Source organism: Taudactylus pleione, unplaced genomic scaffold, assembly GCF_031769625.1.
Source record: "Taudactylus pleione unplaced genomic scaffold, aTauple2 ptg000556l, whole genome shotgun sequence".
NCBI lineage: Eukaryota > Metazoa > Chordata > Amphibia > Anura > Myobatrachidae > Taudactylus > Taudactylus pleione.
The window spans coordinates 5,321,228-5,337,727 of NW_028284958.1; the positions used below are offsets into that span (position 1 = coordinate 5,321,228).

Genomic DNA, 16,500 nt, shown 5'->3' on the forward strand with positions numbered 1-16,500 from the left:
CTATGCCATAACACACAGACAAACACCATATATATATATATATATATATATATATATATATAACCCGTGTCTGCAGCCTTCCGTCATGATAGTCTAACATGGACTGTTTTTGCTCAGTAAACAAACTTTGTTGATAAAGTTGGAAAAACACACAACTCTACACACTGTGCAAAAATATAAAGCATAACAAGTCTGAAAAGGAAATCCAGTATATATTCTAGAGATGAAGCGGTTGGTAGATAAATGGTTAGTTTAATAGAAATAGGATAATTAATGAACCAAATAGACAGAGAAATCGATAGACACAAACATACATCAATGAACAGCTGACAGAAGAATCCATCCCACATTTCATCAATCAAAACAGCAAAGATGAGTACATATAATATTTATCACAATCATATTAATTTATGAAGCATACAAAAAAAAAATTCTAAGCAAAAAAAAAAAACTTTAGCCCTACAGTATACATTACATGCTGATATAAACAATGTATTTTGGAGTTTTGATTAGGGCTGTAAGGATGATGTGTCATGCGGAGTCTCATAATTTAGGTTTGCTCTACTAGTCTGAGAGAAAGTAAGAATATTTCAGAACAAGTATTGTGAAAGGTAAAGATCGCAATAATAAATGATTTGTACAAGCACATTATTCAATGCCACAAGAATAATCTACTAAGAAAAACATCTTTTACATTAAAGATGCTACGGCATTCATCATACCCATGCAGGTTCTTTAATGAGTGACTGAATAAGGAAGGAAAGAGATACAGAACAAGGCTAGCAGTCTAGAACAGCAGAATAAAACTGAATCCAAGTGGACAGATCCGTGCAAAATGTTTTCACTGCTATACAGGGGGGTATAAAATGGCAGTCAGAAAAGAGGGTAAGGCAGATGCAGGGAAAAGCTGGTGAGTGACCTGGAAGGAATTTGTCCCCAGGTTCCATTTGATAGACAGGAGAGGGCTGAAGAGATGGATGTGGCCTCTGCCAGTGTTGGATATCAGCAACCCATGCATCTAGTAAGGTATGCCCATGACAATTTAGATTAAGACATTTGACCATAATAAACTTACAGGAAGCCATAACTTAGGGTTCCCAATCAGCCAGTTGAAACAAGACACATAATAAGGACACAATGTATGCTGGCTTACTTCATTACAATTAGTTTAAATAAAGTATGCATTTTTACAATGTCCTGGTTTGGACAAGACAGTCCTGATTTTTGTTACTGTCCCTTGGTTCTAGAATCCAGATGAACAATTTACAGGGGGGTTTGGAGGTGTTGCACTGCCGCATGCTGTGAAGGCAAGCATCTTCAGAGCATGGGGCAAAAAAAATGGGATTTTGCTTTAACAACACCCACCGAGGGCATGTTCATGCCCACTTGAGGTGCAGCAACACACCCTATTGTTCTGCACCGATACCCCTAGTGTGCAGCAGCCAAGCCCTCCAGTGTTAGGAGGTATGATAATAAATTATCAACTGATGACATGTAATAATCTAAAATAATTCCAGTAGAGCCAAGCAGTGTCGTGATTTAATTGCTGATCTGAGAGCTATAACACAGCTCATGGATTACAATGGATAATTCAATTTCATAATTCTATAGAAAGGTGTTTTTTAGCTAACATGGGCCTCCACCCTCTCCTGGAGAAATGTTAAATGCTCAGATACTTACTTGGTTATGCCACAACTGAAAACACCAAAAAGAGTTCTATATGAGGTTAAATACACACTGGGGATGATGCAGAGGTTGAGTGTATGTCCATTAGCATAATGAATCTGCACTGTGCATGCTTAGACAAGGAGCATATGTGGCTATGCAGAGTTGTTCACAATTTGGGCACAGAACCCCTGAAGAAACAGAGCTGGGGTGTGACAGGGCATTCTCACATAGGCAAAATTCAATGTGGGTACATTCACAGAAATGTTGGCCATGCTGACCTACAAGTAAGAAAATATATGCCTGTTAGCAACAAGTATAGGGCATCTGCAATGCACACTGATGAGGATGGCTAGTAGCAGCACCGTAACTACAGTTACCAGGTTGTATGGTGTCACACGGATGGGGCGGGGCTGCTGCTGCCGGTATACACAGCGATGCCCGGTGTTGTAAGGGCAGTGCTAGGCATACCTGAAGCATCCTAAGGATGCTCCAGGTGGCACTGCTGCATAGATTCTGGCAGCAGGGTGCCATTACAGGCACCCTGCTAGCCAGATGAAGGGACTGTGGGTGAGCAGCGGTGCCACTCACAGAGCCCTTCACTCTGTGCAGCTGCACACCCCTTGTTACGGCCCTGGCTAGAAGTGTACCAGGCGCATATGCTCCCACGCAGAAGTGAACACATCTTGAGATGTGCAGAGTGCTGCATATAGGTAAAAATACTCTAGTTTTAAAAGTCATAGAGGACAGGTATAGGAAAGCCTTTTGTAAGCCAATAGAAGGTTTGTCATTAGAATTATAATTCCACTTGGGAGATAAGGTTGGTGTGGCAGGAATTCGTAAACCAGGCCTATTGCCTGGAAGCACATATGGATTACTTAGGAAAGCTGGCACCAAGCACAGGAGGTGACAAGCCTTTAGCAGTCTAGGCAGCAGATGTGACTACACATAATATATCAAATCAGATGAAAAACAAACAATATGTGATTTGTTTTTGACATAAAATTAATATTTCAATAACCACCAGGATCTTCCAAAATCATATAAAAATATCTGAAGTCAATACGCAGGTTAGGGTTTCTGAGAAATAAGGTATCTAACAAATCCCACATCACATTGCAGTCAGGTATGAACTCATATCAGAGCTTAAATAATAGAAATTACTGTATACACTATTCCCCAAATTTTATTAATTAAAATACGTACAGTAATTGTGCATGCATTAATCTTTACACAGGGGAAGTTATGCACAATTATTTGTAAGTAAGGTAAAAATTACATGGGCAGTTCTAAGATGGTCCCGGATTTAGCTTGCCAGCCAGTCTTTAGAAACTTGGGTGACATCATCCATGGGGTGGGGTGATCAGCAGATAAATGGTATGGCACCCTTTGCTATAGGTTCAGACTGGGGGATCAATTTCTAAGTTGAAGCCTGTCCCTGTATGTCCTCCATTTCCTCTCATTTCTCCCGGCCAGACTATGTGTTGTGTTATTAATCTATTTCATATACGCTGCAGAACCCAGTCTTTGAGGAAGCTATTAGATCACTAAGGTCATACTTTTTTTATTATCTGTTCCAAGCAGAGGGAGGCCAGCTAACTGCGTGGTAGTTTGTGTCACCGAGCCTGCACAATTGTGTTAGAGCGTTTGGGGAACTGTGGCCCTTTAATTACCATGGATGGTGGCAGAAGAGTATGGTACAACAGGCAAAGAGATAGATTATTAAGTGTGAGTATTGGCAACTGGTCTATCTAACTACCTGTTCTGCCTTGTGGCCCTGGTATGAACACTAAAAAATATATATATATTTTTTGTTTTCTTTCTCCACTCAACAGAGCAGTGGGACGAGTGTGTAGTAATGCTGGCTGCATGGTGTTTATCTCACTTGGCACAACATTGTGTAATCACAAGCTGCTTATTGGCCATTGGTGGCATATTAATGGACACTACAAATATTTATGACATTTTAATGACCATTACTATTACTAAGGGCTGGACGCTGTCATATTGGTGAGCACTACTACTAATGATGGTGCTAATTAGTAGGCATGATTGTCACTGAAAATATTACTGGTTATCCCTACTGCTGTGGTTGTACAGTACGTCTAAACATTATTATCAGTGATTTTTTGTCTGATAGCACACAATGACACTGAAGGCCTGATTCAGACCTGGTCGCAAGGCTGCATTCGCACGCAGCCTGCCGATGTTTGCAATTTGTGCATATGTACAAGATGCAGTGCGCATGCATGAACTAGTCCATGTGATTGGGAAGCGTTCGCAACCTGTACACAGATGCTCCGCAAGCATGAGTGACGGGATGTGCCGTTTCTGGGTGGTGACAGGAGGTGGTCGATGGTAACAGGGGTGTGGTGGTGTGAACGGAGGCGTGTCTGTGTGTCTGAACGCCATGCATAAGTAAGACATATCGTCAGCTTACATGTCACATGGCTGAATTAAACACAGCAGCACTCACAGTGCATGCGGTAGGGTATGGTCAGCCACAAGTGCTGCGTATGGGTCCGATGTCAGCTGTTGTTACTGATTGTTTAATACACTTCCTGGAGATGACGTATGTTACTAAGGGAAAATGGACGTATTATGTCAGGCTGGTGGGCATCTAAATACATACCGTGGTCGCACGGCAAGACATAGTGGGCATGCTAATGTCTTGCTAGCGATTGCGGGATTTGCATACTTTGTCTGCCAATGGCTGCATGCGAACGCAGCTTTGCGACTGGGTCTGAATCAGGCACTGACTACAAACACCTTTTCTTTCCTGAAATAGCAAGATCTTCTACCATCATTGCTGGTGTTTTCTGAGTAGTACGTAAACCCTATGAATTGTGTATTATTCCAATTATAAAAGACCTATGCATGCGCAAGATCTGTACTGTGCATGTGCAGGTCTCCCTCTGCGACATCACTTGCAGTTCCCCCAAATGATTGTCAGGCTGCGGCCAATTGGGGGTGGGGAGTGAGCAAGGCCTCCTCCGTTACAGAAAAAAGGGGGCATATCGCCCCTATTTTAAAAGTGCAGAGGCCAGGGTCTGCATCTACTGACGCAGACTTCCTGGCCTCGACTACGGAGCTGCAAGGGACAATCTATGTAGCCTGTGGGTTACTCAGATTTCCAATAGTCTTGCAGAAGATCAGAAGCTGCATCTTAGGATGCAACACTCAGATCTGCAATGCAGAAAGGAGGCATATATTTACACCAAACGTCTCCTGCGGCATTTGCATATGAGTTGTACGGTAGCGCACAGCCACTTCCCTGCGGCTGTGCAATGCTGTACAACTTTGAATCAGGCCTTGTATCTGTGGAATGACACCCTAGACCCCTTGCTGTGCGAGACGGACTGGGATCGGGTGTCTGATCTCAGCGCCGGAGGTGAGGGCACGGCGTGTGCCTTGTGCTGGAGCCGCCCGGTCCCTCCCAGTGGTGGAAGCATGGTTGCAGTGAGAGTCCCAGTGCCGGTCCAGCATTTGGGCAGGCTTGGATCCACCCGCAAGCCAATCACGGTTCGCAAACAGGCAGTCAATAGGAATCGTTTGCGGCAAGCCAATCGGGTCTTGTCTCGTCATAGCTCTGCCCACCAGCAGCATCTTATGTTTGATTCTGCTGGGCGGGAGAGCTCAGTCATCGTCGGCGAGTAAAGAGGACGGACCTCCCTGGAAGAGCTCCAGCGGTCGCGGAAGAGGTCAGAAGATGGTGGGGTCAAGCAAGTGGATTGCAGGCGCGGCCATTGTAGATGGGAGGGTGGCAGCTGAGCCTTGAGGATTGCGCAGTCAGCTGGAGGCAAAGCTTTAGGTTAGGACCATAGAGGACTGCAGTGGATGCAAAAGAGCTTAACGAAGCACCCCACTGCAGCCTCTTCCAATGATACTATGGGTAGGTGGCCCTGGGCCACCACCACATACTTGTAGCTCCCCTAGACCACCAGGGCAGTTGGGCATTAAGCCCATGGGCACAGTCAAGCACTAGGCATGTGGGGAATTAGGCGGGCACTAGGCTCGGCTCTGTAGAGGGCACTAGGCCCTGTAGTTCAATAGTGCCCCAGCTACGTGTGAGTGACCTGGGTGCTAGGCCCAGGTCACTAAAAGTAACATAGCTAGGAGGCCCATGGGCATAGATGTGGGCACTGGGCCCAAATTGATATTTAGAATCCAGGGTTGTCAGTGAGCTGGGCACTAGGCCCAGTTCACTTAAGCCCCTAAGTAGGCAGGCCTAGAGGCCTGAGGCTACATTGAGATAAAGTGACTCCAGGCATTAGGTCCAGGTCATTGTTAACAATCAGTAGACGGACACAAAGCCCATGGGCATTGATAAAAGCCGGGAGTTATGCCCAGGTTATTCTAAGATAAACAGAGTCCATCTTGTAAACCTAGGTAACAGGCACTTTTAAAAAAAGAGAATTACAGGGAATAAATATCAGAGGTGTGACATACTGTAGCTATGCATCTCCCACCCTCTGGTTACATCCCTTGTGTTTCCCACACTTAGCCAGTATCACTGCCTCCATGGAGGGCTTTCAGGGTCCTACCTACTGGTGTATTTCTCCATCCGCTAAAAAAGGAGCTGGCCAGCTCTAGATAGGCAGGTTGAAAGAGACAGTGCTTATGTTGTTCATCTGGGGTTGCTTTTGTATAGTATAACTGTCCTTGTTATGCTTAGTGTATTGTTGTGCCGTCCAGAGTAAATTTATTTAGCACTGCTGCTATTTGTTGAACTTCAAAGGATTTGTTACACCACATACATACTGTAGCTTGTCATGCCAATAAGTTGGGGTCGTTGTTTGTGTAGATTTAATCAGTACAAAAGAGTGACACACTTTTAGATTAGGATAGACCCCTGCACGGCGTATTGTTCTCTTCTCTACAGGGACCTGTGTGGGATCGACTGGGACTAAGTCAAAGAGCAACATTGGTGAGAACCTCTTTGTCTGTCTGTTCCTTTATGAATATCTTCCTTCAGGGCATACAGTGGACCTTGCACTCCAGTGCAAGGTCGAGTTTTCACCTGGTGTGTGAGTACCCATAGGTGAAAATCGAGATCTGAGGCCAAAAGTGCCGGTGATGATCTTCACTTAAACCCAAATTCAAACTCGTAGGATGGTTCTCAATTTGGCAGGGTGTGTAGGTACAGCTTGAGGAGGATTGTTTATTTGCAACCAGACAGCATACTAAGGGGCATATTCAATTACCCGCAGGACCTCTCCCGCGAGTAATTGATGGGTGAAAGTCCCACGGCGCGGGGTAAAGCTATTCAATAGAATAGCTTTTTCCCCGCGTCCAAAAAACAGGACTTCCACGCGAGAACACACTGATTCCGCGAGAACTGCGGAATCAGTGTGTTAATATTGCTCGCGCGAGGCCGAATAGGGCGGCCTCACGCTGATTTTACCTCGCACCTACATGAGGTGCGAGGTAAAATCAAACAGCGGGGACTCGCGCGCGGGGTCTCAGGGACACCTGCGCGTGGAATCCCCGCTAATTGAATCCCGTCAAGCGCATCAATTAGCTGCGGGGTAAACCCCGTGGCTAATTGAATATGCCCCTAAGACTGTCAGTCACCTAACAACCTGTAGGTGAAGGGGTGCCACGTAAGGTAAGCCATGGGACTACACCTGCAAGGCAGCAGGCAACAACACCTACAGCACCCCTCTTACATATCAACAGATTCCTCCTTTGTAGCTAGTCTATAGAGCAAGGTGACAATTACCTGGCTATAGGACCTTCAGCAGGTGATTACTTGTACCATTTTTCATAGTGAAAAGAGCTCTAAATACTACTACTACTTTACATATTATTGACCATTACTTCTACTGCTGAACTTATTATTTGGCATGACTACTACTGCTTTGCCCTATCATATAGAAGCTTATAGGATTTATATGACCTAGGAGTACCATCATTGGTGTCTAATCATAGGTGAATGATGGAATCAGAAGATTAATAATGACCCCTCACCTACTCAATGTGTGGATGCTGCTAACTGTTCTCTAATTCTAACAAGTCTATTCGGGTATAAACTATTGTTTGAGTTGAGTTCAAGTTAAAGCCTTGAGCTTGTCTAGTGTTCTACTTGAATTATGCTGACCCAAGTCTGGATAGGCTGAAGTTGTCTAATATGCTGGTTAATTTCAAAATGGCAGACAAGCAAGAGCCATGCAGAACTGCAGAGACATTGAGCGCACTTGTGGGCATGTTGGAAAGACACTTAATTTACTCTGCTTTGAGAATAGTCATGGTGAAGCCCTGAGTGCTACCATGAAGTATACAATGAGCTGTGTTATACAACTGTGTCTAGTTGTAGGAATCAGGGAAAAGTGAAGTGGGTAATGAAGATCCTGGGTAAGGTTCTGTGGAGGACAAGGTAAAAATATAGAGACAAAATGACAATCATCCCCAAGGCAAGGCAGTGTCAGCTTTTGTGTGAATCAATGTATTTATTGTAACTGTATGAGATGGAGAAGGTTAATAAATAAAGAACTGAATTCTTTTGAGATAGGACTGTCAACCATTATATTAAGATCTGTGATATGTTTGGTACCATTACACCTGTGTCACCTGACACGTATTGGTTTCCAATATCAGATTTGGAAAGACCTTTTTCTACACTTTAACTCAAAGGGAACAATTCAAATAAATCAAATGTTGTAAATCAATGTGCAGCTACACACAGCAAACTTATACAGTATCCCAATATCACTCATTTTAGTGCACACCCCTATTGGGGCACGAGGTAAAATGAGAAATATTAGGCACCCAATATTCCGCCATTATGAGTTTTCCCACAATGTTCCAATGGCACATTGCTAGAATAGCTTTTAATGGAATTGCCCTGATACAGACTGAGATACTGTGCTAGCCTTGATGAAAACTGAGTAAGAGGTAGATGCATGCTGAGCAATTACATCACTCCAAAATGTACAAAGGTGTCATATCAACATCTCCAACAATAAACAATTGTGCAACAAAGAAGTATTTCCATCTGTTAAAGTAAACTTATTAAACTGTATAATTTCAAAGAAATGTTAATAAATCCAATGCCAAAATAATAGTTAAAGAAGTTTTTTATAAATATTTAAATACATTAGGTATGAGGTGCCCAAACTCCGCCATTACAGTCCACGTTTTAAGGATATCCATTCTTGAGCACAGATGACTTAATTAGTACCTCAGTCAATTTGATTTAACCATCTTTACTTAAGCATGGGTATCCTTACGGAATGGGTATGAAGTCCCGTCGGCTGAATGGGGGTGAAATCCCAGTTTCGGAAGCCCGATCATTAGCGATCCAGAACCCTCACTTGGTGGTGCCTAACCCTAACCCCCCTCCCCGCACCCTAAACCTCCTCGGGGGGTGTCTAACCCTAACCTCCCCCCAGGGGTGCCTAACCATAACCCCTCCTCCCCCTAGCCTAAACATAACCCTCCCCAGGGGGTGCCTAACTCTAAATCACCCCAGGGGTGCCTAAACTTAACCCTCCTCCCCCCGCGGATACAAGCTAACAGTGACCAGCTTACCTTCGTTCGGGAAGCTGTCTGTCGAAATTCTGGCTTTGGGATCTAGACAGGCATCAGCATTTCGACATCTGTCTTTAGTCCCAAGTCGGGATTTAGACGCCAGCATTTTGACAGACGGCTTCCCGGCCGTCGGTCTTTTAAATACATCCCATCCTTACAACCTGGAATGTAATGGTGGCGTTTGGGAATCTGCATTAAGTACTACTTGGTATAGATGTACAGACATTTACATGGTGAACATGAGACAAAGAGGTAGAGAAAACCTGCTCTATTGGAATATATAACCGGTATTAGACAGGTAAAGAGTAAAGTACTGAAATCTTAACAGTAAATCATTACAGTTTATTGCCAACCACTTGTATCAAATACTGTATCTTACCTTATCTTCAAAAAGCTCTGAACAAAATGCTTTGTACTGCTGAAATTCCTCAACTTCTCGATCAGGTTTAGGTCTTGACTTTAATTTCTTCAGATCTGTTTCCAAATCATCATCCTAGATAATAAGGCAAAAAACTGCTGTTGAAAAAACTAGGTATAGTGCTGTAAAAGTGCACAGTCGTAAGGGTTGGGGAAGAAAATGTCAGTAAAGTTCATAATCGGTTATTGTCATCCATTTGTGTGCATAAAGATAGTCGAAAGTATGTACAGTATGAGTTATATATAATCAATTACATATATTACTAGACAAAACAGTGTACACAGTATGTAACCTATGTATACATTCCAATCAATGAGAGTAACTTAATGAGTTGGCATGTGCCGCTGAGCATCGCGGAGATGCTTGGCTGCACACATATCTGCCATATACGGTACCTACAACATCGCTAGTTTTCCTGTGCAGCTCTATGGGGTAAAAGTAAACACTAGCGATTTCTAGAAAGGCAAATCACGGCCATCACATTTAATTAAATCATGCCCAATGTTCCTTCAGTAATACAATATAGTCATGGTGATATGAAAGAAATATTACATGAGGTGGAATGTCTGTTGCACAAATATACTGCATATTATAATAAATGTACACAGCAGCGCTGGGTCCTAGTCTATTATTTCTATATACTCTGACATGTACATTTAAAAGAATATATGAGAGACCATGAAAAAAAGAGATAGTATATGTGTGTAAAAAACACATCAATTTAGTAAAAAACAAACAATAAATCAATTAAAGTTATGACCATGAAAAGAAATATAAGAAAAAACATATATATATATATATATATATATATATATATAAAATCCAGAAAACCCGGCACTCATATCGTGGGGATAGTGATACCTGCTAGGGTGCCTTTCCAAAGGTGCATCACGCTCCCTCCATTTAGCATAGAACAAACGGACGGCACTCCATAGACTGGTGTAGATGAATAAAAAGGTCCTTTAATAAGCCGACGTTTCGGGGTTCCCCCCTTTGTCAGGGACAGCAGTACAAGTAAAACATACAGACATGACAAACATATAAAGCCATAAAATCAATCCATAATCGCGCTGGTTGATGACGTCACGGACCTAGCGTCGGAGTTCCCGTTCGCGGGTCCGGGAGGTCGGATGCTGGCGTCCCACAGGTGAGTCGATTATGGATTGATTTTATGGCTTTATATGTTTGTCATGTCTGTATGTTTTACTTGTACTGCTGTCCCGGACGAAGGGGGGAACCCCGAAACGTCGGCTTATTAAAGGACCTTTTTATTCATCTACACCAGTCTATGGAGTGCCGTCCGTTTGTTCTATGCTATATATATATATATATATATATATATATATACACAAAAAGAGGAGAAGAGAGTGCCTCTCAGCGTATCCAGCGGGTGAGTGGTACCTTGGCTGTACGGAACAATCTGCTGTAGGTTATCTAACTATCACTATCAACATGCTGCTGTACTCATATTGTGGAGGATTTTGCGTTCCTACCTCCCCGTTTCCAACAACGGGAGGTCAGAGACATTTTTTACCAATGCCAGACTTTTTTTGTTGGCAATATCTATAGAGAAGTGTCAACTCCTTTAATCACTGAATTATAACAAAAAGAACATTTAGTAAAATAACAAGAGGTATTAGACTATGCTGGTAACTTGTCTCCACTAAGGTCTTTCTTTTATTATGTTTTTTATTTATGATACAATGTGTATTTATTGGGTATGATTGATTTGTTTTGATGTATCCAATTTTTGTATATATATATATATATATATATATATATATATATTATTTTTCTGATATTTCTTTTCGTGTTCATAACTTTAATTGATTTATTGTTTTGGTTTTTTTATTAAACTTATATGTTTTTTTATACACACATATACTATCTCTTTTTTTCATGGTCTCATATATTCTATTAAATGTACATGTCAGTGTATATAGAAATAACAGACTAGACCCAGCGCTGCTGTGTATATTTATTTTAGTCTTCTTGTTATTAAGGCGGTAGCAGCCACCTGACAACAGCTGCTGGTCTTTGTTCTTTTATGTGCTCTGCGCTTGGGATAATCTTTTTAAATATTGCATATTATTGTACATACATTTATCACGTGCATGGATAGAATGATAAAAGCTAAAAAGGTACAGTAGTTTGCAGAGAGATCTAGTAGAATTTACAATGCAATAATAATGCATTTACAATAGTCCGTGTTAATGTCTTTTGTCAAGTGCTTAAGTTACTTTTATTATTATAAATAACAACAAAGGAGATACACAAACAGGCGCTTGGTACAGGTGTATATACGTATAACATATGTTCAACCAGACATCCCTTTTCAATTAGGATCGTATTCGTATCTATCCTCATAGATTTATTTTTGGTAGATTCCTCATCCAGCTTCACAAACGTTTCTCTCCATGTAATAATATAGGCATTAAAGAGAGAAACATATGTTGTGTCACTGTTGTGTACTTTCAATACGATGACAAGAAAAGACAAATATCCACACTCTAGAAGATGATTCGTGCAAGATACAGAGCGTACCCTACTCACAAGGAAAACACCACAAAGCCTCCTATAAAGGTTTCTTTAAACAGATGATCTTTCACCCGGTGTGTGTCTGAAAGGTAAGAAGTGCTGCGTACCATTCACTCACTCTAAGGTAAACAGTACAAATCATATAAAGGTTTCTTTATATTGACCAAAACAGTGTACCGAATTCACAGTTAACACGGAGTTGGATCTGCCCATCAGGGTTTCTTTCTCTCTATAGATTCTTATTAGTCACCACTCCGTATGATCTCAAAAAAAACCATAGCAGTCCAAAGATGTAGATCCACAAAGATAATTTACTCATATATGACCACATAAGTATAAAATAACTCCAAAACTGGTATGCTAACAGTTATATATGTTTAAAATACAAAAAATATATAAAAAAAATACAGAAAAAATACAATAAAAGGATTCCAAGAGGCAGCCAAGAAACTTATAGAAATCCAATTTTTCTAAGTTAAAGTGCAAATGCCCAGTGACATACCTCTGTATCAGTAAAAAAAAAGTAGTACACTTCTTCAAGGTCACCGCGTTTCGGCTCTCTTGGGAACCTTTGTCAAGACAAAGGCCCCAGTAGCTAACCTAATCTACAGATGGTATTAGTCCATAGTAGCCATTGGGCTACTCTTTTGTATATCTTACCGGAGAGGGATTCTTTGGACAGTAATGACCTCATATTTTCTGGCATCTTCTAAGTCTCTGTAAATCAGCAGCAATTATGCCTTCCACATTGCCAGATGTGATACCCAGCGATTTGGAGGGTGAAAACCAAAACAACCAGCAGCATGTTTATTGAAAAAAATGTAAGAAAAAAAAGTATCCCTTTCCCTTGCTATTCAGCATTGGATCCCGAGTATCTGATTTTTGTCTGACTATTAATAGTTTCCATTGGACTAAAGGCCCCCATACATCAGCAATTGATTGCAGCAATCATGCAATTTGCAATCGATTGTGTATAAAAATCTTTTATACACAATCGATTGCAAATTGCACGATTGCTGCAATCAATCGCTGATGTATGGGGGCCTTTAGTCAGATCAAACCAGGAATTAGGAAACAGACATTTTTAATCTGTATGATAGTTCATCTATATAATAATGCACTAAGGTCTGTACAGTCTCCTACATGCATGCACAGTGGGAGTCGGGGAGAGCACCACAATGGCTTCCACTGCTAGGAACATGGGATTGACTCTAACCTAGCAATGGAGGAGGAGGATGTGTAAGCATGGGGGAGGGATGGAGTGTGTCGGTGAGGGGGTGGGATACAGTGGAATGTGGGGCAGGACAGCAACATGCAGAGAAGGGGCAGTGCAGGACAGAGCACCAAACAGACAGGGGGCGGGACAGGATTGTGTGGTGGTGGAGCAAGATGGAGCTGCAAGCAGAGAGCGGACGGGGCAGGGCAAAGCGGGGGGCAGAGCAGAAGATTGAGAGGGAGCAGGACAGAGCAGTGGGCAGTCAATGAGCTGAGACAGCATATGCTGAGCTCCTTTACTAGTTATTAGTATTATTATGTGGGCACTAGAAAATATTAATAATTTTATAATGAGCAACATTTTAATTATAACTGTTCTGGCACCTGAAGGTGCAATATTATAACTGTTATTTTTAGATGAGGGTGGGGTGAGGGACAAAACCATTTTTTTTGGCATGTTTCCTGTGTTTTCGCTACACATTTATATCCAATGACTTGTATTTCTAGCTTTAAAAAAAATTGCAACGACGACTTGCAACATTTCATGATGGTGATTTTTCAGCCAATCAGTCTCTATTACATACATTGCTTTACCACTCGCCAGAAAACTATTACATTCTCCCCTATAAACCCAATACATAGAAAATAAAGTGTGCTAGAATTTTTCAGAATTTGTATGTATTCCATGACAACTAATTGAATTAATGTACATTAGAAAAAATTGTAAATTACATACTTCATCCTTGATGTCATCATTTACAAGATTTGAGTCTATATCATCTTCATCCTCAGATTCATCTGTAACAGATAAATTGTGACAGGTTGGAAACAATATTTGGGGCTAGATTTACTACTGTAAATGTTGACTTTGACCATGAAATTTAAATAAAAAATGTTTTGCAATTAATAATATTGGCATTTAAAAATCCAGGGTCGCAGCTTCCAAAAGCTGCTGCTTATTAAATCTAGCCCTTAGTCTTTAAAAATCGTGTTTCGTAACACATATACACTTATTTGGAGTTGGATATACTGTATAAACTAAACCTACGTCCCTATCAAGATTATCTTTACAACTGGAGAGGTGCTTGTACTGGGTAGAGTAGGCTGCAAGCATAAGACACGTGTGATAATGGCATGTTTAAGAATATATGTCTGATTTACAAATGGATATAGATTCACCAGTCAGGAGACACTTCTCTTGTGGCTGCTGAAAGGCTGGTACATATACGCGATGATGCTACTGATTGACTGACTGTGGATTGACCTGCAGCTGATAATATATAATTCAGGGGTGTAAATATAATGTGTGATTAAGGTGTGCGGTGCACACAGTCCAGAGGGGCCCACACTGCACTCATATTTTCTAATACTAACCTCTCCGAAGTCCTGCATCGGGTGTCGCAGCTCTGCACAAAACGCCTGAAAAATGGCCGCCGTGCATGCGCAGTAAACTCTGGGCAGAGACTAGTCCCCAGAGTCTACTGCTGCGGTCAGTCCGCTCCTGGCCGCCGGAGAGAGAGGAGGGGGTATCCCGGATGGGAAATGCACATGGGCCCCCTCCTCTCTTAATATGTCCCTTAATCATTACTTAATTCAGTGGTTCCCAAACCACTAGGTGCTGTGACACCCGGGGGTGCCGCAGGGCATTTGCAGGGATGGCACGGCTCGGAGGTCCAGGACAAAATAAAATTATTTATGGTACATGACAGGTAAAACCAGTGTGTGAAACAGAAGCAGAACCCTGTAACATAACTGACCTGAGGGTGATCTAAGGGCATACGTCTTACTCTTTGTTCGGGAGAAGTTTGGAGAGAGGATGCAGCTGACTGCTTTGGGGGGCGGAGTCAGGCTCTGATATCATTAGGCCCCGCTCCGCGGGTCTGTGGGGAGGGGGTGAGGATAAATTATGCAAATTCATTTACCCTGCCTCCTCCACATGGACCCACAATTCCCATTTTTATCTCCCCCATTCTGCCCACTTCACTTGGAAGTGGGCAGGATGCGGCAGATCCGGACATTCTTTCGGGGTTGTTGGGCTACGCACAAAATCGGGAGCCTTCCACAACTTCCTGGAGAGTAGGTAAGTATGCCTAAAGGTTACAGGTAAGCACAATTTACTTAATTTAACATTTTGTTCTGAGTTTCTCAATAAGAAACTTTTGACTTAGGGGTCTCATGAAAAAATATATACTGATACTCTAGGGCGCCGTGATTCAATTTTAAAGTGAAAAATAACAGATGCAAAAGTGGTGTGTTTAAGCTTCTTTAATTTGGTAAATGTAGCTTTTATGTAAATATTTTATGTATTTTATTATAAGCGGGCAATATTTTAAAGGGGACACTAGTTAATCTATATAATAATGCGGTAAGGACTGTGCAGTCTCCTACGTGCAATAATGCGGTAAGAACTGTGCAGTCTCCTACATGCATGTGCAGTGGTAGTTGGGGAGTGCACCCCAATGGCTTCCACTGCTAGGACGATGGGACTGACTCTAACCTAGCAGGAGGGCGTGCAAACATGGGGAGCGATAGAGCATAGGGGCAGGACAGCAACAGGCAGATAAGGGGCAGTGCAGGACTTATTGCTTTATGATTGGATAAAGCATTAGGTAGAGTAGATAACAACGATTCTCTAGTGACCCATATAATCAATTAAAACATAACATTTAATACATTCCTGAAAAAATAGGCCAGCAAAATATAAAGTGACAGAGAATGTGTAAATTATGAAACATGTGTAAGTGAATAAAATACATAGGGGGATGTATGTACTAAGTCTTGGAGAGAGATAAAGTGGAAAGAGATAAAGTGCTAACCAATCAGCTCCTGTCACTTTACAGGCTGCGTTTGAAAAATGACAGGAGCTGATTGGTTGGTATTTTATCTCTCTCCAAGGCTTAATACATCTGTCCTCTATCAGTTATCTGTGTTATTCTATTCTATTCTACAATATTATATTATATTGTATAACAAATCACACCTCCAAAACAGGCAATAATAATATCTAGATGGATGCTCTGAATTACTAAGTGAATATGGTAAATCCAATAATCATGAAATTGCCCAGTTCAGGATTCCTATAGGCATCGTATATTGGTGCTAATTTTAATGGTTAGACACAATCATTATGAATA

At 41.7% G+C, this 16,500-nt stretch overlaps 1 protein-coding gene across 1 annotated transcript in view; it reads right to left on the minus strand.

The window, feature by feature from the left end:
- Positions 1-16,500, minus strand: part of AGBL1 (AGBL carboxypeptidase 1) — a 676,305-nt gene that overhangs the window by 493,573 nt on the left and 166,232 nt on the right. The window contains exons 9-10 of the mRNA XM_088452839.1: positions 14,103-14,164; positions 9,575-9,688 (exon numbers count right to left, since the gene is read on the minus strand). Of these exons, the coding sequence (XP_088308965.1) occupies positions 9,575-9,688; positions 14,103-14,164 (176 nt within the window). The remainder of the gene's footprint in view (positions 1-9,574; positions 9,689-14,102; positions 14,165-16,500) is intronic.